Consider the following 27,094-nt stretch of genomic DNA (forward strand, 5'->3'; position numbering starts at 1 on the left):
TGATCCCAGGGTCCTGGCATCCAGCCCCACATTGGGCTCCCTGCTCCGCGGGGAATCTGCTTCTCCCTCTCCCTCCCTCTGCCCCTCTTCCCACTCGTGTTCTCCCGCTCGCTCTCCTCTCAAAATCCAAAAAAAAATTTTTTTAAGTATTTACTGGGTGTACACTGCACTGTTCTAGGTACTAGAAAAAGACTGAGCAGCAAATAAAGCAAAGTCCTTAACCTCATGGAGGTTATGCTCCAGAAAGAAGTCCACACAGTATGTTAGCAGTCAACAAAGATACGTCAGCTAGTAAAGAAATGATATATTAAGGAGGTAAAGATGGACAGAAATGAGGTGGTAATCTTTTATAAAGGATAGATAGAAAAGGCTTTTCTGGTAAAACGGCATCTAAGCAAAGATAAAATAAGGTAATCAGCTAATCAGCCATTTCAAAATAGGGTGCTTCAGGTAGGGGGAACACAGGTGTAAAGGCCTTGTGGTAGAAGAAAGTTCAGAATGTTGAAGTACTAAAAGATACCTGTTTGGCTGGAATGAAGTGAGCAAGGGGAGTAATTCAGGGGTCTTACCTACAGGCAGGATGACCCAGTACCTCATAATTCAAACCAGGATGCTCTCAATGATAAATTATATAAGGAGCAAGGGGAAGTTATTAATAAATATGCTGACAAAAGACATAAACTAGTTCCTACCCCACTCTCAGATCGATCACTCCACTTAAAAGCTATGGCGAGGATTTTCACTTCTCCTAAGTGAAATGGAACACCTTTGGAGAGTTTGAAAAGAGGGCTGATGTAATTTGTTTCACTTTTTAAAGGGCTCATTCTGGCTGATGTGTGAAAAACAGACAGGTGGAGAAGAGAACTGGGCAAGTACAGAAATTAAGAGACCAGTCAAGAGGCTATTGTAATCACGAGGCAAGTAGCTGGGAGTAGAACAGTAGAAATTAAATATCTGGCCTCAATATCTGAAGATGTTCTATGTACACAGTTTAAGTAAGTATCTATTCAACAAAGGGACTAATTTGCATTAATCAACCGGTAAGTAAGAATAGTATCACCAACTAATGTTTCTTTTTTTTTTTTTTTAAAGATTTCATTTATGTATTTGACAGAGAGAGAGACAGCAAGAGAGGGAACACAAGCAAGGGGAGTGGGAGAGGGAGAAACAGGCTCCCCGCTGAGCAGGGAGCCTGATGCGGGGCTCGATTCCAGGACCCTGGGATCATGACCTGAGCTGAAGGCAGACACTTAAGGACTGAGCCACCCAGGTGCCCCAATGTTTTTATTTCTCATCCTAGATTTCAGAAACAACAATATAAGTTGGCTGACACAAATGGGCAGGTTTTCTTTTATAACAACAAATGCTCTAGTTTATAGGGAAAAGTTCTCGAGAAATAATTACTCTTTAGAGATAAGAGTACCTGGAAGGTTTCAAAAAGATGTGATCTGAACAAGAAAAATGGTAGGACTTGACAATAAGAAAGGGCATTCTAGGTGGGAATGGACTCATGGAAACTGCACATGAAGTATTAAAAATGATGACACACGTTTCCCCACCTTTCTCAGTTAGAAAAAAATTACCAGCAACTAGTAAAAACTATAAAGTCGTCAAAATGCCCTCAAATTTTAATGCCAAAAGTCAAAATTTTAAAGTTTTTTTTTGTCATCAATGTACAAAGGGATAATAAACTCATATAAAGTGAAGATCAAAATGTAAACTAATAAGCATTTTAGTTTCTCTTCAATAAGCCACTATGGATCCTTCTTTCAAAAATGTATTCAGGTAGGGCTGCCTGGGTGGCTCAGTTGGTTAAGTGTCTTCCTTCAGCTCAGATCGTGATCCCAGAGTCCTGGGATCAAGCCCCTCATCGGGCTCCCTGCACAGTGGCAAGTCTGCTTCTCCCTCTCCCTCTGCCCTGCACCCCACGACCCAATGCCCGCTATCTCTCTCAAATAAATAAAATCTTTTAAAAAATGTATTCAACTACTTAACCTACTTATATTTTCAACAGGTATAACCTCTTAGACCTGCGTTTCTGACATGTACCACCCAAAATGATTTTAAAATAAATTCTGTCGTGCATTTAACCTGCGCTTCTAAAGATTTTAATGAAATATTCTAAAATATTCTTAAGCTTTCCTTATTTTTTTTTAGTAGGCTCTATTCCCAACATGGGGCTTGAACTCACAACCCCAATATCAAGACGTCACATGCTCCACAAACTGAGCCAACCAGGCACCCCAGTATTTTTAGCTTTACTTTTAACACCATGACACTATATATAACTTTACTCCGATAAAGTTACAGTTCACGAGTACCTTCTAACCAGTTTCATCTTAAAACACAATGCCCAAACTTGAACTACAAAAGAATTAAGAGTACTAACCTAGTAATTCTCATTCATTTTTATTTTTTATTTATTTTATTTTTTTTAATTTATTTAGTTGACAGAGAGAGACACATTTATTTGACAGAGAGAGAGGGAACACAAGCAGGGAGAGCGGGAGAGGGAGAAGCAGGCTTCCCGCCGAGCAGGGAGCCCGATGTGGGGCTCGATCCCAGGACCCTGGGATCCTGACCTGAGCTGAAGGCAGACGCTTAACGACTGAGCCACCCAGGCACTCCCTCTCATTCATTTTTAAAAGATATTTAATCTATAAAAACTACCTCTGAAAAAAAAACTTCATTAGTTATATATATTTTGTGTATGCTTACCTTTTGGGATTCTTGCTATGTGATCGAGACCTAAAAAAAGAATATCTATTTTTAGAAAAAAAGAACTGAGACAAAGTACAATGTACTGTTAAAATTACACTCTTCCTGATTCCTAATCTTTTTATTAATTCTATAAATATAAGGCACGTATGAATGCACACAAATTTTTCCAAAATACACCATAACTACACAGACTTTCCCACCTTGGCATATGAAATCCCCTAACTAGGATACCTGGCTTTTAAAAAGAATATGCTCCTAGGAGACTATAACATGGTACATCACCACTCACTAATTCTCCAGAAATCAATTCCCAACCTGGGGAAAAGTCTTTGTTATTTCTTTCTTTCTTTTTTTTTTTTTTTTAAGTCTTTGTTTTTTCTATCTCGGTTATTTCTTCTTTCCCTCTGGGAACAGAGAAAATTTTCTATAATCTGAGATGTATTCACTTTTTCTTTTTTTTTTGAGATGTATTCACTTTCAAACTGCAACCTCACACTATAATCCCTAGAACACCCAATTCAATCTTACAACATCTGTTTCTTAAAAAAAGACACATGATTCCCTAGCACACAATTAACACTCAATAGTAATGGCTAATATTATGGGTACTAGAAAACCACAGGTGTCTTTTGTGGGGAATACATAGCACAACTGAAGGATGGCTTTTGACTCAGCCTGATTCAGGTTTTAAAACTCTGGCTGCACCATTATCTGTGACCTGGACAGATTATAAACCTTCTCTAAGCTTTGCCTGTCATTTGCAAAACAAGGACAGTAATAGAAATTTCACAGGAGGATTATAAGGATTAGATGAACTACTGTAGGTAAATTCTTAGCACCGTGCCTGACAGATAATAGGAACTTAGTAAGTGGCAGTGATTTTTATCATTATCCTTTTCAATACCATAGCTGGAATCCCACCTTGCTTAACTCTGTACTTCCTTATGATTTCTTCATCTTTCTTTCTTGGTTATAGTATTTCCTCAAGTTCACAGACAGATTTAAAAAAAATTTAAACACATTTCTGAAATAGCATTACATTTTATAATCAATGTTAAAAGAAATCGGTCAGCTGGCAACAAAGGAGTAAGATGTGATATACTTTGTCATCTATAGACGTGAAAATGTAGTCATGGCAAAGAATTTTTCTTTCTCATTCAACTATCATTTCAGTTGAATCATATGTATCAGTGGCACTACATACAGAATTTTAACAAACTGAGATTTCTAATGCCCCTTATATGGTCTTGTATCAAAATGCTGAGCACGATTCCCATAGAAACTCAGTGTACACAAAAGAGAATAGTGATAAAGCTATGAGATAAAAAATTATGGTAAATGAAGAACATATTTATCAATGGATGATGACAGCATTTCCCCTAAAAAGGTAAAATATCCACATGTACTTATGTTTCATTTTTTCATTACAGTGCAAAAACATTACCTGCTACAAGCCATGTAACACAAAGTTAAACATCTTGAAATAAATATAACATGCTCAAAGCTTGGGGAAAGCTGGCGTGATCAAGTCATATATTATAAAGGGTTTTAATTAGGCACAAAATCTGCTGGAGATAGAATATTTAAATTTCAGAGATATGCAATACAATTAAGGGAACACCATAAATTAGAACTGCAGGTAATTCTTTTGTGGCATACTGTCCATTGTAACGTTCTTAAAAAAGTTATTTACATGAATTCAAATATTGCCACCATGATGCGACACAATTTGTTGCAAATGGGTAAAAGTCACTCAGTACATTTAAGCATCCTAAATATGAAGAATATGGTTTTATGAACGAATTAATACCAATATAAAAAGAACTGCATACATTTGGCTATTATTTATACAATTTTAATAGTTTATACCTCCTAGAATTGAGGAATTACAGAATCAAAGTATGATGTAAAATAATTTTTTTTAAGATTTTATTTTTTTAAATCATCTTTACACCCAATGTGGGGATCCAACTCACAGCCTTGAGATTAAGAGCCATATATCTACCAACTAAAACAGCCAGGTACCGCAAAACTCAAACCTTTGTCAAGAATAAAGTATATCACAAAAGTGAAAATAGTTTGATACCAATCTGGTACAAATCTAGCCATTATGAAAATCAGAGGGCTAGAAAAGCTTTGTAGTCAATCTTACAAAAAATAAGGATGTGACTATTTACCCTTCCACACATTTTGAAGGAAATCACCTTGACTTAAATGGCCGTAACTTAACATATTTGTATAAACACTTTCACATGGTAATATTTTCAAAAGTAAACAGAAATCTCCCATGTCTAGATTAACACCTAAAATCCTGTATCAATCACATCTCTTTTTAGAGCCAGGGACCTTCAACTTCACATACTTGGGACTATTCAATTAATCACTCCATACCTCCTCAGCTTCTCTCTTTCTTCTCTCTCCCTTTCTTCTCTTCGTTTCAGGCGTTCCTGATTTCTTTTCTCCTGTTTCTCAGCTACAACTCTCTTAAAAGACAATGACAAGTCAAACAATAAAAAATGAGGAGCATTATTTATTGGGTTCATTCTTAACAAGAATTACCCTAAACTCTACTGTATCTGGTTCCCAATACAGTATAAGTAACATCAAAATCTGTTTAATAACAATTAAAAGTTTTGCTGGGTAAAATCATTAAGCTTACAAGTCTAGTCTCCAAAAATCTTTCCCCCTTCTGGGGAACATTTGTAGCATTTTGTATTTCTTCATGACTTAATACTTCAAAATCATTTCTACAAGATTTTTCTCCTATGAATGTTTTCTAACATTATTTTGTATTTTTTCAAGTTTTTTTTTTTAGTAATCTAATCTCTACACCCAACATGGGGCTCCAACTCACGACCCTGAGATCAAGAGGCACACGCTCTACCAACTGAGCCAAGAAGGTGCACATATTTTGTATTTTTTTAAATGACATTAAGCATTATAAATCGCTACAAGTTCCTATTCCCTAACTTCCAAAATAAAAATGTCTTCTGTCATTTCCAATTCCCATCCCAATTCTGTTGCTTCAAAAAATACCAGTAAGACACTAAACAGTCCTGTTGCTAGGTCTATTAACTGCGAAGATTCCCAAATAGGTACTATTTTTGAGTTTTAATTCAGAGCCTAGTAACCATTTGATAAGGTGAAACTTACTTTTGTCATTTTAAATAAAAACTTACCAAAAATCATGCCAGCTACTCAGAATGCTTAGAAGAGCTCACTGTTAATTACAAATATGGGTATGTCCCTAAGTGTATCTGACTCATTATTTTAAAGGTCAAACTACAAAACCTGGGTTAATTTCACTATCCAGTGTTTGCCATCTTTGAGCCATTCTTCCATTCATGACAAAATGCTACAGTGCCACAATTTTTAAAAAAACTAGCCACATCAGATTGTTGGAAAGTAAACTGATTATATCCATTTACTCTGATTTTGCTTACATCTTTAGAAATACCCTATGTTGTTTCCGTATCTTCTCAAAAGAATTCTGCACGAGTAAGAACTGTATTGCCTTCCTCACAATAGCCATATACGTGACAGTAACTGTCCTTTTTTTAAAGATAGGTTTCATTCTAATTCCTTGCTGAAATGGGAGCAGGAACATAAAGTAAAACTAGAGGTCCTACAAGCTTGCTATTTAGTGAAGAATTGCAAAATATTTCAAATAAATACTAGTCTCATTTTCTCAATCTTCCTTTAAAGTAAATATTATAGGGGCGCCTGGGTGGCTCAGTCGTTAAGCGTCTGCCTTCGGCTCAGGTCATGATCCCAGGGTCCTGGGATTGAGCCCCGCATCAGGCTCCCTCCTCCGTGGAAAGCCTGCTTCTCCTTCTCCCACTCCCCCTGCTTGTGTTCCTGCTTTCGCTCTCTCTCTCTGTGTCAAATAAATAAATAAAATCTTTAAAAAATAAAATAAATATTAAATATTATATTGTTAATTTTATTTCAAAGAAAATAAAAATATGGGGGGAATTTATATGAAAGAATTAGTTTAGAACCCAGTTTGCCAGACTCCTAATTCAATGTCATTATTTAACACAAAATATTACCTCCCAGAATAAGAGGACATTATTTAAAAGTCTGTTTCTCAGACATCATCCATTAAACCAGTTGTTATATCCATTTATAATCTTACACTTTTCGGTATGAGTTCTTAGCAGACTCATAGTCAAGAACCTTATATAAAAAGATAACTAATACACATCAAAACAATGGATGGCTAAATTAGATAAAGCATATGACATTAATTTACCAATGTACCTTTAATTCTTCAAGCTTCTCTCTTATTTCAATAAATCCCAGGTGCAGTTTACCCCCAAAATGATCAGCCAGTCGTCTATCATTATCATGAAGACCTAAATAGGCAGAGCAGACTTCACAGACTCGAAGTTTCTGTTGTTGGAAACTGGAAGCTGGCATAGAATTCCGATAAACTTCCTGAACAAAAGTGAGAAAAACAATGTTCATATAAACCTGAGTCCATACCATTACACAAAATACATTATGTTTACACAAAAAAATCTTTTCTAATGAATAACAAAAGTATGGCTATTTTTGTCACAAAAACGATGGGTTCTCCTCATATTCCCATCCTCTCTGTCCTTGGGATCTCTTCCACTGGAGGTAAAAGATCAGAGACTCAACTGCACTTTGCCAAGAACTATTATAAGAATTCTACCATGATAGGGGCACCTGAGTGGCTCAGTCGTTAAGCGTCTGCCTTCGACTCAGGTCATGATCCCAGCGTCCTGGGATTGAGCCCCGCATCGGGCTCCCTGCTCAGCAGGAAGCCTGCTTCTCCCTCTACCAGTCCCCCTGCTTGTGTTCCCTCTCTCGTTATGTCTCTGTCAAATAAATAAATAAAATCTTTAAAAAAAAAAAAGAATTCTACCATAATAGAGAATATGACTTTTGGAAAAAGTTTTCTCAGTATTCTACAATGCTTTGTTTTCTACAATTTTTGTTAAAAATGAGATGTAGCAACCCAAAACTATGTATCAGTGAAGGACCAAGGAAGAAGTCATCCACCCTAGCAGAGAAAGAATACATGTCTTCAACACTGTTAGTTTCCTTCCAGTGCCTTCTTTCCCACAGATCATTTTCTCCCCCTTTGGAAAAATGTGGACAGGGCATATAAATGATAAGACTTTCCACTAAGAGGGGGGCACCTGGGTGGCTCAGTTGTTAAGTATCTGCCTTCAGCTCAAGTCATGATCCCAGCCCCCACATCGGGCTCCCTGCTCAGCTGGAAGCCTTCTTCTCCCTCTCCCACTCTCCCTGCTTGTGTTCCCTCTCTTGCTATCTCTCTCTCTCTCTGTCAAAAAAAAAACAAAAAAAAACAAAAAACTTTATATAGAAGTGGAATAGTTCTATAACACAAGCAATGAAAGGTGCCTTAATGAGATAAAGAAATCTTACATGCAACCATTTTAAGTTCATTAATGAAATAATAAGTATTAGTGGATTTGTGTATCCACTGTACCCTTTTTTTTTTTTCCTCTCAAGGCCAGCAGCATGCCCAGCTAGAAGACATTACATTCCCAAGCCTCCACAGAGCTTTGGCTAAGGAGATACTCAAGTGGATATTGTTGGATGGAATCCATAGAAAAGTCCTTTCAAAGGGAGTCAATAGACTGAGACCCCCCCCCCCCCAAAAAAAAAGGCTGCCATCACCTGTGGACTAGAAAGTGATGGGAAACAATATTTACAGTTTCAAAAATGTCAATACCAAGATACTTATTACAAAAAGAAAGTACTGTAACTTCACAGTGGAAAAAGAGGCCAATCACCAGAAATGGGACAAATCACTAACATGTGACTTCGGAGGAAATATAACATTACTTCAATGGTACTGTCAAAAATCTAACCAGGAAGAAAAACCAGACAAACCCAAACTGAAGGACATTTTACAAAATAACTAGCCTATACTTTTCAAAACTGTCAAGATCATGTCAGACAAAGACTGAAGTTCCAGATTAAAGGAGCCTAGTGGGACATTAACAGCTAAATGCAGCACATGATCCTGAACTGGGTCTTTAAACAAAGAAAAATTTTCTAGTAAAAATAAACATTATTGTGACAATTGGAAAAATCTGCATAAAGTCTTCAGATTCATTAATAGTACTGTATCAGTGTTAATTTCTGATTCAGATCACTCTACTACAGTTATGTAATAGAATATCCTTGTCTTTAGAAAATACACACTGTAGTATTGGGGGATAAAGAGACATCATATCTATAACTTAATGCCAAACAGTTCAAATACACACACACACACACACACACACGAGGAGAAAGACAAAGCAAATATGATAAAATGTTAACATCTGGGTGAAGGATATAGGGGAATTCCTTATACTATTTCTTAAACTTTTCTGAAGATATCTCAAAATAAAAGTTTTTAAAAAAGAGAAACAGGGGTGTCTGGGTGGTTCAGTAGGTTAAGCACCTGCCTTTGGCTTAGGTCATGAACACGGTGTCGTGGGATCAGCCTCACTGGCTCCCTACTCAACGAGGAATCTGCTTCTGCTTCTCCCACTCCCTCTGCCCACCCCCGACCCCAGCTCATGCTCTCTCGTGAGCTCTCTCTCAAATAAATAAAATCTTAAAAAAAAGAAAAAGAAAAAAGAAAAATATATGACACTAGGAGGCAAGTCAACTCAATTTTTGTGCCTTGTTACTCTTCTTCCTCTTTCTAGTTATGTAGAGAGAAAAGGCTTCAGGCATGGTAGCTGTACTGCCAACATAAACTGATAAGCATAAAGATGAATCCATGTAGTAAGGATGGCTGAACATAAAGCCAGAAATAGCCTGTGTGCTTGATGGAATCAAGGAGGCTGCTGTACCAGCCCCAGACTCCCTAATCACAATTATTTAATAAATGAGAAAAACAAAACCCTTTCTTGGTTAAGCCATTATAAGTTTTCTACTATGTGCAGCTGAACACAATCTATAATGAGCAAGTAAATTTTTTTTTTTAAAGATTTTATTTATTTGAAAGAGAGTGAGAGAGAGAGCACAAGAGGGGTGAGCGGGAGAGGGAGAAGCAGACTCCCTGCTGAGCAGGGAGCCCGATGCGGGACTCGATCCCGGGACTCCAGGATCATGACCTGAGCTGAAGGCAGTTGCTTAACCAACTGAGCCACCTAGGCGCCCGAGCAAGTAAATTTTTTAATGCACTGTTCCTAGTAAAAATCAACTGATAATAAAACATAACATGCTAAAGATGTTAAGCCACTGTGTGCTAGGAGAAAATCTTCAAATACATATATATAAAATGTCATGAAAACTTCAAAATATGCAAGTAATAATGCTTACTAAGGTTCATTACTTGAGTCTTTTGGGGAAATGAGCTATAAAATATTCTGCATTTTAAAATTCATAGTGTTTAGGGGCACCTGGATGGCTTAGTTGGTTAAGTATCTGCCTCCGGCTCAGGTCATGATCCCAGGATCGAGCCCACATTGGGCTCCCTACTCGGCAAGGAGCCTGCTTCTCTCTCTCCCTTTGCTCCCTACTCATGCTCTCTCTCTCCAGTGTTTTCTCTAAGTAAAATCTTAAAAAAAATTTTTTAAAAATTCATAGTGTTTTATTTTCTGGAATGATTTTAATGACATTTAAAGAAATCCTAAGTATTTTAAGACTTTAAAATTAACAAGAATGGCTACATGGTTTATCTTTTCCCATCCTATTACTTTTTATCTCTCTTTATATTTAAAGTAGATTTCTTGTAGCTAGCATATAGTTAAGTCTTGCTTTTATTTTATTTTATTATTATTATTTTTTTAAGATTTTATTTATTTATTTGAGAGAGAGAGAATGAGAGACAGAGAGCACGAGAGGGAAGAGGGTCAGAGTGAGAAGCAGACCCCCTGCTGAGCAGGGAGCCCGATGCGGGACTCGATCCCGGGACTCCAGGATCATGACCCGAGCCGAAGGCAGTCGCTTAACCGACTGAGCCACCCAGGCGCCCCTTATTTTATTTTTTTAAGACCTGAGCAGAAAGCGCTTAACAGACTGAGTCACCCAGGTGCAACTAAGTCTTGCTTAAAAAAAACACACAAAAAAAAAACTAGTCTCACAACCTCTGCCTTTTAATTGGAATGTTTAGACCATTTACATTTAATGTAATTACTAGTACACTGGGTTTAAGTCTACCACAATTAGAGATGGAGACTTTAATACTCCTCTCAGTAAATAGAACAGAAAATCAATAGGATATGGAAAACTTTAATAATCAATCAACTATCTTGACTCAATTAACATGTACGAACACTCCATTTAATAAGGCAGAGTATCATTCTTTTCAAATATACATGGAACATTCACCAAGACCACATTCAGGGTACAAAATAAGTACTGATATATCTAAGAGACCTGAAATCACACAAATGTTCTCTCACTACAACAGAACTAAAAAACAAAAATATTTAGAAAAACAACACATATACAAAAACATATTCCTAAATAACCCATAGATCAAAGAAGAAAGCACAAGCAATATTGGCAAATATTTGAAATGAATGAAAATAAAAACAATATATGAAATTCTGGGGGATGCAGCTACAGTTGTGCCTAGAAGAAAATCTGTAGCATCAAATGGGCTAAAATCAATTATCTAGGCTTCTATTTTAAGACGGCAGAATAAGAACAAATTAAACTGAGGTGTGTTAAAGAGCAATGGAGACTATGGCAAAATGAAAGAATTCAACCCCCTGTGGATAAACCCCAATTTTCTAAAAAAACATGAAGTGGCAAACAAAATAGAACTTTGCAGGATATGAGATTTTGACCTGTGCTATGGAGAAAGAATGAGAGGAGGAGGCTCCCAAAGTACTAGCAGACTGTACTGAGATGAGAAGAGAAGGGAGAATGCTATGGTCACAGGGTGGTAAAGTCAAGGGAGGGAGGGTATCATAGGAACTGCATTTATGCATTCTGTATGTGACGACTGTTGTGTATGACTAGCTAGTTTAATTTCATTTCCTAGTTATAAACTTCAACAGATCATAGCCTCTAAAGTAATAACAAAAAACCCCACAACTTTGATACATAATCCATTACTATGATATGGACTAACTAAATTTTTTAAATGGTTTAAATTGCCTGTACTAGCAATAACTTTCAATAATTTCCAATCAAATAGGTTTTGACAGTAAGGCTGTACATATTACCATTAAAAATTGTATTACCTCTGCTTCTCTTTTCTTTGCCCGTGCTTTCTCTACTTCATCCATTACTTTCTGGGATTCTTCCACATTTCCTTCAGCTCCTAGTTGTTCCACCTTGGCCAACAACTTACCAATTTCTTCATTTAACTCGTGAACACGTTCTGCCTAGAAATAAACAGAAAAGAAGATCATGAATAAAAAGCAGAATAAATTATCAGAGTTCAAAATATTTCATAAATGCTCAGGGAAGACTTATCTAAGGCAATATGAGTATAAATAATGCTTTCTGAGCATATCATAAATGAACTGGTGGGATATGAGGATGTTTTGAGCCTATCTGCCCTCACTGCAGTGAGGTCAGGAATACAACTGATCTCAATTTAACTATTACTTTACAACCTCTGCTTTGGCAGTGTATTCCAAGTATAAAATACCGTTTACCACGATCTGCCCCTACGTACCTTTCCAAACCATCTCTTGCTGTTCCCCCACGTCACAACACAATCTATAGTTATATCTAGTTTCCCAAATTTACTCTTGTTTTCTGCCTCTGTGACTTTGCAGAAGGATGTCATCCCTCTTTCTCAGACACCTTCCCTTACCTCCCCTTGTCTGAACTCATATATGTCGATTCATTCAACAAGATTCAACTATCCTGTGAAATATTCTTGATCAATCACATCTCACCCCCACTCAAACATAAGCAGAGAGCCAAACCTTCCTTTATGCCATCTTTTTATGTTTCATGACGCTCTTAAGTACATATCATACTTTTACACATATACTTTTGTACATATATATACTTATGTATATACTTTTAGATACATATCACACCACCTTAAAGAAAGCTATTTATATTTCCCATCTATGTATTTCCAATGCCCAACAAATAGCATAGGCTCAAACAGGAGATAAAGAAATGAACTGGTATGGTGCCTGGGTGGCTCGGTTGGTTAAGCGACTGCCTTCGGCCCAGGTCATGATCCCAGAGTCCTGGGATCAAGTCCTGCATTGGGCTCCCTGCTGGGCAGGGAGTCTGCTTTTCCCTATGAACCCTATCCCCTCTGTGTGCTCTCTCTCAAATAAATAAAATAAATCTAAAAAAAAAAAAAAAAAGAAATGAACTGGCAGATACTCTTTAAGATAAATATATGACTTTAGAGTCCAAAAGGTCTGGCTTATTGCCAAACCAATTACCAGCTATGTAATTTTGACCACATTACTTAACCTGAATCCATTACCTCACCAAAGAAGTGGGAATAATACCTATCTCATAAAGTGAGAAATGAGAAACTGTGCCTTGCACATACACTGCACAGCACATTACTGATTTTCAGTATACAACCATAACACTCTGTGTCCCTTAGCCTTAGTTCATGTCTTTCCCCTGGGATAAATTCTTGCCTTGGGAATCTGTGTCGTCCTCCTCTTCGTCAGTCATCCTGAGAATATAGCTCATGCCTATTGTTTTAATGGCATATGATACCTATACAGTCTTTATATTGGCCACAAAGTAAGTATTCAGGCTGTGTGGCCAATTATATTAGCAAAGAAGATTTTAATTTGTTATGGACATCCAGTCCCAACAAACTGGTGTGCCAATAACTTTTACTTCTCAAATGTCCTTCAATCCAAAATATTTATCCCTCAAAGAAATTTTCAATTCTATTATCATTTTCTTACCTCTTAAACAAAGTGGTATTTTTTTTTCAGTATCTGTCACAGAATGATTGGATTATGCTTTAAACTCTTCACCTTTCACTGTATCCATCTCTTTGCTATATAATTAGTAACATCATATTTTGATTCTGAATTTGGCCACGTAACTGGCTTTAATTAATAGGACAGTAGCAAACATGACAGAAAGGAAGGCTTAAAAAGCACTTGTATGACATTTTTTGTACCTCTTCCACTACCCTAAGAACACAGCCAGACTAGCATTCTGCGTTCAACAGCCTCTGACTGACCAGAAGACATGTGAGCGAGCCCAGCTGAGACAGGAATAACTTCCCAGTCAAGTTCAGCCTTATCATTACCTGAAGACTCATGGGCTAAAATACTGTTTTAAGTCACTGAGTTTTGAGGTAATTTGTTAAACAGCATTTTTACAGTGATAGATAACCAATAAAATGCCATATAAACCAAGATAGCACTTGTGGATCTTTTTCAACCATAACATTAGGTCCCTGCACTTTAGGATCCCATCTTTAGAGAACATTTCAGAAAAAGTTAATTAAAAATAACCTTTTCTGTGCTCGCTTCAGCAGCACATATACTAAAAATAACCGTTTTCTCAGGGCACCTGGCTGGCTAAGTCAGTAGAGCATGCAACTCTTGATCTCCGGGTTGTGAGTTCGAGCCCCACATTGCGTGTAGAGATTACTTAAAACAAACAAAAAAACAAAAAAACCTTTCCTCAAACAAAGGAATCCATTTCCCTCTGTACATCCATCTCTGAGAACTGTATTTAATGCTGTCAATCAAACTCTATCTGGGTAAACTCTGTCTCCATTCTGCATTTTCATAAAATGTACAAACTATACTGAACAGCACAAATGTTTCAAAGTATTAAGTCATCAAATCAACAAAATGCACTATATGGACTTTAATTTTAAGATTCTGATTAGAGGGCGCCTGGGTGGCTCAGTTGGTTAAGCGACTGCCTTCAGCTCAGGTCATGATCCCAGGGTCCTGGGATTGAGTCCCACATCGGGCTCCCTGCTCTGCGGGGAGCCTGCTTCTCCCTCTCCCACTCCCCCTGCTTGTGTTCCCTCTCTCGCTGTGTCTCTCTCTGTCAAATAAATAAATAAAATCTTTAAAAAAAAAAAAAAAAAGATTCTGATTAGAACAAACCAACTCTATATAGGAAAAATGAACACATTCAGGATATTAGATAATATTAAAAAATTGTTAACTTTATGGATGTGGATTTTTATGGTTATATTTTAGAGATGAAATGATGTGACATCTGGAATTTGCTTTTAAAATAATAAAACAGGGGTGCCTGGGTGGCTCAGCTGGTTAAGCGTCTGCCTTCAGCTCAGGTCATGATCTCAGGGTCCTGGGATCCAGCCCCATATTGGGCTCCTTGCTCAGTGGGGAGTCTGCTTCTCCCTCTCCCTCTGCCCCATCCCCTGCTCCATTTCTCTCTCTCTAATAAATGAAATCTTTAAATAAATAAAACAATGAAACAAGAGCAAAAAACTGACTATGAATCCATTGGGATTTATTGTACTTTTCGTTCTAGTTTTTATTTGTATTTTTAAAGTTTATTTATTTATTTAATAAGTAATCTCTATACCCAATGTGGGGCTCGAACTCACAACCCAGAGATCAAGAGTTGCATGCTCTACTGACTTTGCCAGCCAGGCACCCCTTTTTCCATCCTTTGCATGTAAATTCACATTAAAAAAAAATTTTTTTTTTTTTTTTTATGTAGGCTCCACACCCAGCATGGAGCCCAACGCGGGGCTTGAACTCAGGACCCTGAGAGATCAAGAGTTGGATGCTTAACTAACCTGGGCCACCCAGGTGCTCCTACAACAAAGTATTTTTTAAAAGTGGGGGGTAAAACAGAATATCTAAAGAACACTCAAAACTCAACATTAAAAAAAATGAGCAGTCCATTTGGAAAATGGGTTTACAGACAATTCACTAAAGAGGTACATAAATGGCAAACACATGAAAAAAATGTTCAGCATCATTAGGCATTAGGGAAATGCAAACTGAAAACAAGAAATATCACTACGCACATCTAAGAATGGCTAAAATGAAAATTAGTGACACCACCAAATGTTGGCACAGATGTGAAGAAACCAAATCACTAACACATTGCTGGTAGAGTGCAAACTGGTACAGCTGCTGTAGAAAAAAGTTTTGACACCTGCTTTCAAAACTAAAAATGGACTTACCATATGACCACATGACCCAGAAATTGCATTCTTGGGCATTTATCCCAGAGAAATGAAATGTTTATTGCAGTTTTACTGGTGTTAACCAGTAACTGCAAACAATCCAAACATCTTTCAATGTGTGGCTAAATTGTGGTATATCCGTACCATGGAATACTGCTCAAAAAGAAATGAACTACTGATATACGCAGCAACTTGTATGAATCAAGGAACCTGTGCTGAGTGAAAAGAACCAGTCTCAAAAGGTTACATGATTCCGTTTATGTCATATTCAGTAAAGTAACATAATTATCGAGCTGGAAAATACAGTAGTTGCCAGAAGATAGCGGAAAGGGGGAATAGATGTGGCTATAGAGAGGTAAGATGAGGGAGTCTCATGGTGATGCTACAGTGAACTAATTTAATTATGGTGGTAGTTACCCAAGTTCCTTACACATGTGATAAAACTGCACAAAACTACATACATACACACACACACACACACACACAAAGTGCACACATAACTGGTAAAATCTGAGTAAAATTTCAAGATTGGACCAGTATCAATTTCTTGGCTTTGACAGTGTACTACAGTTGTATAAAATGTGAACAATAGGGGAGGCTAAAGGGAGTTCAGAGAATTCCCTATTTATGTCTTTGCAATCTGTGGATGTAATTTTTTTTTTTTTTTTAAAGATTTTATTTATTTGACAGAGAGAGACACAGCAAGAGAGGGAACACAAGCAGGGAGAGTGGGAGAGGGAGAAGCAGGCTTCCTGCTGAGCAGGGAGCCCAATGCGGGGCTCGATCCCAGGACCCTGGGATCACGACCTGAGCCGAAGGCAGACGCTTAACCATCTGAGCCACCCAGGCGCCCCTGTGGATGATATTATTTCAAAATAAAAAGTTAAAATTAGTGAACTGAAATGGTATTTTGTAGTACTAATGAAATAACTGAAATTCTTACCTTTGCTGCCACTTCAGCACTAATCTCTTCTTGAGTTTCTGCTAATCTTTTCTTAGCCACTTCTGTTCTTCGATCACAATCTGCAATGAATGACTGAAGATGATCCATAGCCTGCAAAGTTTAATTGAAAGACAATTACACCAGAAAAATCAACTATATTCAGGAATATCTTAACTCAAAATATACATAATTTTCTTATTTTTTAAAGTAGGCTCCACACCCAGTGTGGAGCCCAATGCAAGGCCTGAACTCACAACCCTCAGATCAAGACCTGAGCTGAGATCAAGGGCCAGACACTTAACCAACAAAGCCACCCAGGTGCCCCTATACCTTATTTTTAAAAATGCTAATAGGGGGGCACCTGGGTGGCTCAGTTGTTAAGCATCTGCCTTCGGCTCAGGTCATGATCCCAGGGTCCTGGGATCGAGCCCTGCATCAGGTTCCCTGCTCAGCGGGAAGCCTGCTTCTCCCTCTCCCACTCCTACTGTTTGTGTTCCCTCTCGCACTGTTTCTCTCTCTCTCTGTTAATTAAATAAATAAAATCTTTAAAAAATAAATAAAAATGCTAATAGGGTAGTAAAAAAAGTAACAAAAGCAGGTTCAATTATGAATCAAAAATTCTACTCATCAAATTGGTAAAGAGTAAACATAAATAATCCACAGGAAAGGTAAAACTATAAGGAAATTACCATTCTCATACTCTGCTGAAGAAACCACAAATCAGTGCAGTGTTTAAAAAAGGCTATGTGGGGCGCCTGGGTGGCTCAGTTGGTTGAGCAACTGCCTTCGGCTCAGGTCATGATCCTGGAGTCCCGGGATCGAGTCCCGCATCGGGCTCCCTGCTCGGCAGGGAGTCTGCTTCTCCCTCTGATACTCCCCCTCTCATGCTCTCTGTCTCCCATTCTCTCTCTCAGATAGATAAAAAATCTTTAAAAAATAAAAAAGGCAATGTGGTAACTGGTATCAAAAAGACTTAAAAATGTCCCGACTTCATAATTTTACTTCCAGAAATGCCTTTTAAGAAAGCAATCAGGGGCGCCTGGGTGGCTCAGTTGGTTAAGCGACTGCCTTCGGCTCAGGTCATGATCCTAGAGTCCCAGGATCGAGTTCCGTATCGGGCTCCCTGCTCGGCAGGGAGTCTGCTTCTCCCTCTGACCCTAACCCCTCTCATGTGCTCTCTCTCATTCTCTGTCTTAAATAAATAAATAAAATATTAAAAAAAAAAAAAAAGAAAGAAAGCAATCACATATACAGAAGGTTGAATATTCAAGGATGTTCCTCACAGTGTTATTTTTATGGTGTAAAGTTGTAAATACCCTAAGTAATGTACAAATTTTGATCTTCAGCCATTAAAAAAGGTTTTAATAGAATACTTAATGATACAAGAAAATGTTATTTGTAAATAAAAAGCATGTTACATAGTATCATAGGCCATAAAAATCCCAATTTTCTAAAATAAAGCAGAGGAAAAAAAGGAAGAGCATACATGAAATTTTAGCAGTAATTCTTTTTGAATATATGGATATTTTTTAATAATTTGTTTTTCCATGCTTCTCAAATTTTCCACAATGAAAATGTTACAATCAGGAAAACTTGATCTCTTTTCAAAGAATAAACCAGTCAGAATTTTAGCAATGTCTACATTGTAAAAATTCAGTTCATAATTATATTAATGACATTTGTCAGGCATATATTAGTATGTCTGTAATTAAGTAGTAATTCATTTAAAACTAAACTTTTAAGATTTATTCCCAAGTTAAGCAATTTGGACTTTCATATCTTACTATACAGAAATAGAGTGAATTTAAAATACAAATGTTTAATTAAAAATATAAATTTATTCAGCACATAGCAAATTCTGAGAATTTCTTGAAAGTGAAAAGAAACAGGCTCATTTAAAAGCTCTTAGCTGTGATGACAAATAAATAGCTATTTAGGGGCACCTGGGTGGCTCTGGCCACTGGCTCAGGCATCTGCCTTCCACTCAGGTCATGATACCGGAGGGTCCTAGGATTGAGCCCTGTATCGGGCTCCCTGCTCAGCAGGAAAGTCTGCTTCTCCTTCCCCCTCTGCATTCCCCCGCCTCCCCTCCACTTGTGTGTGCATGCAGGTATGTGCACGCGCTCTCTCAAATAAATAAAAATCTTAAAAAAAAAAAAAAAAGATAGCTTTTTAGCTCTTTTAATTTAAAATTCATCTTTAAATTCACAAGATTTCTCTATTAAAACTTCCTTATGGGAACATAAAAGTGGCATCTCAAAGCAGTGAGAAGAAAAAGATGTACTAATCAGTAGTGCTGGGTCAACTAAGTAGCTATCTGGTGAAAAATAAAGCTAAATCTATACCTCAATTTCTTAGACCAGCATAAATTTAACTTGGTTCAAAGATCTAAGTGTATAAAATAAAGCCATAAAAAATACCAGAAGAAACCATGAGAGAACTCTTATCACCTCAGAATAGGGAAGACCCTTTTGAATTAACCCATTAGAAATTTTTAAAGCATTGATAAGTGAGACAACTATACAAATATTCTGCAAGGCCCAAACCACTAAAAGAAAAATGGTAAAATATGGAAAATCACCCAAATATCCATATCCCTACATTCAGATGATGGTTTCTGCCCAGAATATATCAAATCAAAATCTAATTAATTTTTCTCCAACTGTTCCAGCCCCATATTAAATTATGTTTACATAGATGATTTTCACTTTTTTGTTTTGTTTTGTTTTTTGACAGAGAGAGAGAGAATGTGCAGGGGCAGGGAGAGAATGAGAGGGAGAGAGAATCTTAAGCAGGCTACACGCCCAGCACAGAGCCCAATGCAGGACCTGATCTCACAACCCTGAGATCATGACCTGAGCTGAAACCAAGTCGGATGCTTAACTGACTGAGCCACCCAGGCACTCCTGATTTTCATTTCTATTAGCAGAAATTCTTAGAAGTAAATGGAGGTGCCTATTGAGTGCTTTATCTTCCAAACCAAGTAAAATACCTATTATACCTTACTGTAAAAAGTATCATAAGATGTGTGCTCATCAGTATCTTTTATGTAAAGCTAACTGGTATGTTTTATATAAATATAAAAAAAGCTTCCCTATTTTTATAACAAACAATTCTGTTTGTATAAACAACAAATCAGATCTTGAGCCTTTAAGGTACGTAAATGGTACCTTCTACTCTAATATTTCTTCCATTAGTTTTACATAAAAAAGTTACTTAATATCCTCTCTCTCCCTCTCTCTCTATATATATTCACAGATACAAAAATAAAAATAATTTAAAAATTCAGTAGATTATTAAAGGGCCTTAAATACATCAGAAATTTGTTGTTTACATGTGCTTAAATTGAGGTTTCCTTAATCATCACAACTTTACTGGAACAGTTTTTCAAAAGAATATATGCATTGCACAGATTTTTACACATTTTCTTAAAATACCTAGTTTCACCTTATATTTTTTAAAAAAATGTTGTTAGTCAAGAAAATACATGATTTTACTTTAGTACTATTTTTCATATAAACACAAAGAAGATAATTTGCTAAGAGCCTTTTCCTATAAAGATATTAACCCATATTCAAAATGTTTTACTACAAAAAAACCCATTAAAGCAAAATCACATACATCAAGTTCAAAGAAAAAATCTTGTTCTTTGGATGCAATTTCATAATCTGCTCTTAAAGCCAGGTCATGAACTTTCAGACATTCTCCAAGATCCATTCTCTGGGGGGGGGGGGGAGAAAAAAAAAACGTATTACTGAAACAGTAAACACATTTTTCAAAAATTCATTAACAAACACAGTTCTCTTCAAAATACATATTAAGTCTTACAGATGCTTCTTTATTTATGGACTTTCAAATTACAAAATTTCATAGACAAGTATAAAACTTGGTACCAGAAAAAAATCCACATCAATTCTACCAACAGATGGGAACAGTGATTACTTTTGTACTTAAGAACAAACAGACAAGGAAAACTATAAAAATCTGAAAAAACTTCTAGCTTCTGTATCAAAACAAATTTCACTTGGCCCATTAACACAGAAAAGACAACGTTAGTTTAAAATTAAGCTAAAAGAGTATGTAAATAAAATTGCAGATTATAGTCAATACTCTTGGAAGAACATTCTGATTTTTTTAAGATTTTATTTATTTATTTGACAGACAGAAATAGCGAGCGCAGGAACACAAGCAGGGGGAGTGGGAGAGGGAGAAGCAGGCTCCCCGCAGAGCAGGGAGCCCGATGCGGGACTTGATCCCAGGACCCTAGGATCCTGACCTGAGCTGAAGGCAGACGCTTAATGACTGAGCCACCCGGGCTCCCAGAACATTCTGATTTTCAAATAAAGATGGAGTCCTCAAACATTAGACCAGTAACCTTGATAAGGATTCCAGACAAGACTCTAGGTGAACTAATAAAAAGAAATTTATTAAGACTCGATATAACTTCACAAAAAACAAGTATCAAATCCTATTTACAAGCATGTATCAGGGAAATAAAACATACTCCCATTGAACCTAGGATCCTCCTACTTAGAATTCTAATTAGACATTATTTACCCAACCAGAGGTTTTCCCTTGAGACAAAAATTCCTAAAAATCTGCCCATTTTTACATGTTATCTGGGCAACTGATAAAATCTTTCAAGAAATCCTTTAGTGGGAAAATTGAAGGGAAAAAATTGGGCTGGATGCAAAGATATTTACAGATGTGATTAATGGATGATCCAAGTAAAACAGGTTTTCCAATTGGAAATATGCTATCCTATCAATAGAATGTCTCAGAATTGCTTAATGGTTGGTAAAAAGAGAATACAATAATTTGAAAAGGTATAGTAAATACTGCCATTGGTTTTGTTACACAAACTATGCATAAAGTTAAAGTACGACAAACATTATAGTAGTAAAGTCATTCCTTCAATTAACTGTGTACCCACTTGTGCCAAGCACTATGCTAGGTGCTAGGGACACAGAGCTAACTGTCACAGATACATACAGTCTCTGACCTCATGGAGCTGACATTCAGAAGAGGGGAAACAAATAATTAACCATAATTGTGTCTCTGAATACAGTTAAGAGGTTTAATAAAATAGTAATGCTCCCATTACAATGAGAGGCTGCTTGGTGATCAGAGAAGGTCTTTCTGAAGAGGATATATTTAAACTGGATTTAAAATGTATGAGGAAGCAAACTAACCTTAGGAAAAGTTAAGAAAAGAATGCTTGAGGTTTTTTTTTTTTTTAAAGATTTTATTTATTTGACAGAGAGAGACACACGGCGAGAGAGGGAACACAAGCAGGGGGAGTGGGAGAGGGAGAAGCAGGCTTCCCTCTGAGCAGGGAGCCCGATGCGGGGCTCGATCCCAGGACCCTGGGATCATGACCTGCCTGAGCCGAAGGCTCTTAATGACTGAGCCATCCAGGCGCCCCCCGAATGCTTGAGGTTTTACAGAAGATTTAGGAGGTAGATCTTAAAAAAAAAAAAAAAAAAAAAATTGCCAGGGTCAAGCAGAGGGATGTTTCTAGCAGCAAGAAACAGACTAGAACAATCACTGGCACAGAAGTCTGGGCCTTAAGCATATTTTATATATAAGTACCTAGAAATGACTCTGTCTTAACTTTTTCGCCAACAACCTGGATATAACAAAGGATATGAACGTCTATTTTATAGCACAATATCCCAAGCTAAAAAAATAGTGAATTCACTGGATTAAGACTCAAAAGAACTTGGGCACCTGGGTGGCTCAGTCGTTAAGTGTCTGCCTTCGGCTCAGGTCATGATCCCAGACTCCTGGGATCGAGTCCCACATCGGGCTCCCTGTTCGGCAGGAGGCCTGCTTCTCCCTCTCCCACTCCCCCTGCGTGTGTTCCTGCTCTCGCTGTCTGTCAAATAAATAAAATCTTAAAAAAAAAAAAAAAAAAAAACTCAAAAGAACTGCGGCACCTGGTTGGCTTAGTTAGAAGAGCATGTGACTCTTGATTTCGGGGCCTTGAGTTCGAGACCCAAGTTATGTGTAGAGATTACTTAAAAATAAACAAACTTTAAAAAAAAATCTTAAGGGGTGCCTGGGTGGCTCAGTCGTTAAGCGTCTGCCTTCGGCTCAGGTCATGATCCCAGGGTCCTGGGATTGAGCCCCACATCGGGCTCCCTGCTCTGCGGGAAGCCTGCTTCTCCCTCTCCCACTTCCCCTGCTTGTGTTCCCTCTCTCGCTGTGTCTCTGTCAAATAAATAAAATCTTAAAAAAAAATGTAAGATTCCAAAGAATTGATAGATAAAATTTAAAATAAATATGAAGTCTTATAGCCATATCTAAGAAGGCAAATTTACAAATAGCTATGAGCAGAAAATTAAGACAAATTTAAAAACATACCAGTCAAGACTAAGAGTTACAGTGTGGCATGACTAAGATAAATTAACTTACAGGACATAGTATGAACAAAGTAAGAAATCTCTTGCTGAAGGCTGGCAAACACCTCTCTTCCAAAAGATACAAGTTAGACCAAGTGTTTCCAATCCAAGCTATACAAAAAAAGCTGGAAGACAGATGTGATTGGCCAAGAAAAATAAAAATGTGAACCTAGTCCTCAATCAACTGAAGAACTTTTCAGCATGAAGCAGAAATAGATCTTATTATGGCCCCAAAGGACTCAAGAGTCAGATTTTAACTTTCCCTCAAATTAAAAAAAACAAACAAGCAAAAAAAACCCACCAACTTTCTAACGATCAAAGCTTTCCAAAGATAGAATACAGTTCCTCAAGAGTGAGCTCCCAGATAACTGAAAGATCCCAATATGGTTTAGACAACCATTTTTCTAAGATACTGAGGAAAGAATTCAATTGTTAAGTAGCTTCCTCCTTCCAACTCTGACATTTTACGATTATCTAAAAAATAAGTTTCTCTGCAAAACCACTACCTCAGTTACTAATTACATAAAAGAATGTATGGGAAAATAAAGACTATGTCTTCCAAGTTATCCTTTGGGAAATAATAAGGAATATTCACCAGTATTATAAGTTCTCATCCCACTAATGGCTCTCATGTATCACTGTTGCTGGGCATGCTGAGATTTTTCCAGGCCCCACTGCTCTCATTCATAAGTCTATGGATTAACTAAGTCTTCCAATGACATTAAACAGCAACTGAAACTTGCTGTTGATGTGTGGAAATCAAAACTGCTTATTGAGCAACATTTTTAAGAAGCTATAGGAAAAAATGTAATGCTCCTAAAATATGCAGGAAAATAAGACAGTAATGAAAAAGTTACAAAAGAACATTGTTACCATCTTTGCTACACCCGTGTGTGTGTGTGTGTGTGTGTTTATACGTAGGCTCCATGCCCAACGTGGGGTATGAATGAACTCATGACTTCATGATCAAGAGCTGTATGCTCTACCAACAAAAGTCAACCAGCCACCCCAGCAAGTGTTTCTTAATCGGTATCTTAACATTAATCTCTCCAACAACTCCCTTTGTATGTGTTTTTCTACAGCTACAGTTGTTAATGGTATGCTATACTTATTTCCTAAAATGTTATGATGCCAGTTGGGAATGCCACTGATCCAATGCAGTTGTTTTTAACCTAGACCCGGGGTAATAATATTGACGCAAGCTTTTGAAAACAGGTCCAAGCCCTACCCTCCAAAGACAGAATTGTAAAAGCCTCCCAGGTGTTTTTTAATGTACGGTGTTGGTGGGGCGCCTGGGTAGCTCGGTCGTTAAGCGTCTGCCTTCAGCTCAGGTCATGATCCCAGGGTCCTGGGATCAAGCACCTGCGCCAGGCTCCCTGCTCCGCGAGAAGCCTGCTTCTCCCTCTCCTACTCCCCCTGCTTGCGTTCCCTCTCTCACTGTCTCTCTCTCCGTCAAATAAATTTAAAAAAAAGTACAGTGTTGGGAACCACTCACTGATCTAGTTTTATTCCCAATCTACAAAGGAAACGAAGCCCAGAAAGACACTTATTCCAGATACTTAAGAGAAAATCTGGTTAGACTGATTTCTAGTCTAACACCCCTTCTGTTTTACCATGCTAGTGTTCTGCACATAGCAGATACCCAAAGCAGTCGTCCAGCTGCCTTTCCTCCACTTATCTCCCTTATCTTTATCCTCTGCTTAACTAGATTTCCAATCTGTTCTCAATAAAAACCTAAAAGGAGTCTATAAAATCTTGTCTCACTGTTTAACCTAAATATCTCTGTTGCCTACCCACACTGGCAGGAATTCTAGGCTTTCCTCTGCTCTATCTTTAAACTTACATCATCCAACCAACCAAAGGAAAAAAGCCAACTATGTGGGTCAAGAACAAAATGAACACCAAAAAGGACACAATTCACAATTATACCACTGCTGTAAGGTTGAGTTTTGGTAAGAGGAAGAAGTTTGGGCGTGGGGGGTGGGGTGGATATATGCCTTGGAGGGGAATTTGTGCAAGGGGGAAATTTTTACTACTTCACTAGAATGTGTGCTCCACAAGGACAAGGAATTTTTTTCTGTTTTATCTACTATGTAATTTGCCTGGTATATAGGAATGTTTAATAAATATTTGTTGTGGGGAGTCAGGGTGGCTCAGTTGGTTAAGAGACTGCCTTTGGCTCAGGTCATGATCTCAGGGTCCTGGGATCGAGCCCCACATTGGGCTCCCTGCTCAGCGGGAAGCCTGCTTCTCCCTCTCCCACTCCCCCTGCTTGTGTTCCCTCTCTCGCTGTGTCTTTCTCTATCAAATAAAAAAAATTAAGAAGAATACTAATAAATAAATAAATATTTGTTGAATGAATCAAACTGGTAAAAGAGGACAAAGAAGAACATTTGGCATACAGGGCCCTGAGCTTAACAAGCAAGGGTGGTCAAGATGCAACCCAGTATAAAACTGCTCTAAGTTCTGGAGGGGAAGGTCTTCTTCACCTCTCCACGGATTATCAATTTTGCTGGGACTTCTTTCCTTCCTCAGTATTTTATGCTACTCTTCTCTCTTATTCCCTGTGTGCTACTGTCCTCCAGGAGGCAGACCGCCTGGACTTGACACTATCCTGGGCCATGAGCTCTGCAGCTTTCCAGTCTAGTCTAGCTTACAATAGATTTGTGGGGCGCCAAAGTCCTAGGAGGAAGGGCCTAGCTATATATATATATTTTTTTTTTTGGCCTAGAATAGCCTCAGTGCTTATTCTTCGGGGATCTAGCAGCACAGTAGGTGTATACAGATTTTCAGAATTCTAGATACTAGTCATCTATTTTCCTCTATCCATACCATCGTGACTAAAAACGTACTCTGGCACTGTCATACACACAGGGAGTATTTAAAATAAATAAGCAATCCAAAACAAACACAACTACCTGGCAATGTAAAAGTGAATGAAGTCTGCCCATGTTAATGCTCTTTGAGACCACGGTCATCTATTTAAAAAGCCACCACAAAGGGAACCAGGATAGAATCACACCATGACCAAGTATGGACCAATCCTCAAAACCTGAATCAATCCTGACTTCATCACTGATGGTTCAATAGTGCTTTGAACACTCAGGGCACAGATATTTGCTGCTGCTTCTCTTGTAAAATAAATGAGTTTCAAACTGAACATAATACAATGTTCGGTTATTTATTTTAACTTACAAAGGCTCTATTTGTAATGAAAGCCACAGGGAGAGTTTTTGAATTTTTAAATTTAATAAGTAATTTACTTCATAATTACATTCTTCCCACAAGTTTATTCTTGGAATTTTTAAGACTTCTAAATTCTTAGATTGTAAATGAGAAAAATGCATATTTTAACTGGAAAAATTCAGTTCTGCATTTTTGTCTTCTCCATCCTAAATTCATTTCCTTTGTGAAGTCTTGACCAAATAACTGTATCTAATTCTGATAACTTCTCTTACAACCTCTCAGCATTTTGTACACTTTACTGTTTAGCAAAGTTGATTCTGTTAAGTGCTTTTCTAAGTGTTCTTTTGAAATTTCAAAAATGAACATTATCTCCTCAAATGGACTTTAAGCTTCATGAGGAAGTTTCTCTTATTTTTCCCCTCCTATATAAAAGACCAGGTTTTACACAACTCATGACTACTAAATAAATGTGATGATTTAACTAAGGAATTCTACTTCTAAGAACTTGAAGCAACAATGAATTAAGTACACAAAGGTAATGAGCAAAACTTTAACAATGATGTTTTTGATGTAAAAAGTTAGAAACATTTTAAGAGCCTAGCAATAGGGTTTTGATTAATTGAATTACGGCATAGTCATACAACACATTATATAGCCATTAGAAATTATGATCCAGATACTAAGTGGAGAAAAGAGATGGCAAAGAAAAGCAAAATGCCATTTTTGTAAATTCATGTACAGACACTGATGTGA

At 37.4% G+C, this 27,094-nt stretch overlaps 1 protein-coding gene across 11 annotated transcripts in view; it reads right to left on the minus strand.

Annotated features, from left to right (window-relative positions):
• Positions 1–27,094, minus strand: part of LUC7L2 (LUC7 like 2, pre-mRNA splicing factor) — an 83,270-nt gene that overhangs the window by 27,961 nt on the left and 28,215 nt on the right. For all 11 annotated transcript variants that reach the window (XR_010406346.1, XM_064574900.1, XM_064574899.1 and 8 more), the window contains 6 exons: positions 20,373–20,471; positions 16,752–16,862; positions 11,916–12,059; positions 6,985–7,161; positions 5,113–5,204; positions 2,719–2,748 (listed from right to left, as the gene is read on the minus strand). Coding sequence is in view for 10 of the 11 variants with exons in the window: in XM_064574900.1 (XP_064430970.1) it covers positions 2,719–2,748; positions 5,113–5,204; positions 6,985–7,161; positions 11,916–12,059; positions 16,752–16,862; positions 20,373–20,471 (653 nt within the window). In the remaining variant the exon portion in view is untranslated. The remainder of the gene's footprint in view (positions 1–2,718; positions 2,749–5,112; positions 5,205–6,984; positions 7,162–11,915; positions 12,060–16,751; positions 16,863–20,372; positions 20,472–27,094) is intronic.

This window comes from Mirounga angustirostris, unplaced genomic scaffold, assembly GCF_029215605.1.
Source record: "Mirounga angustirostris isolate CCGP_5_RB_7025 unplaced genomic scaffold, mMirAng1.0.hap1 SCAF_12, whole genome shotgun sequence".
NCBI lineage: Eukaryota > Metazoa > Chordata > Mammalia > Carnivora > Phocidae > Mirounga > Mirounga angustirostris.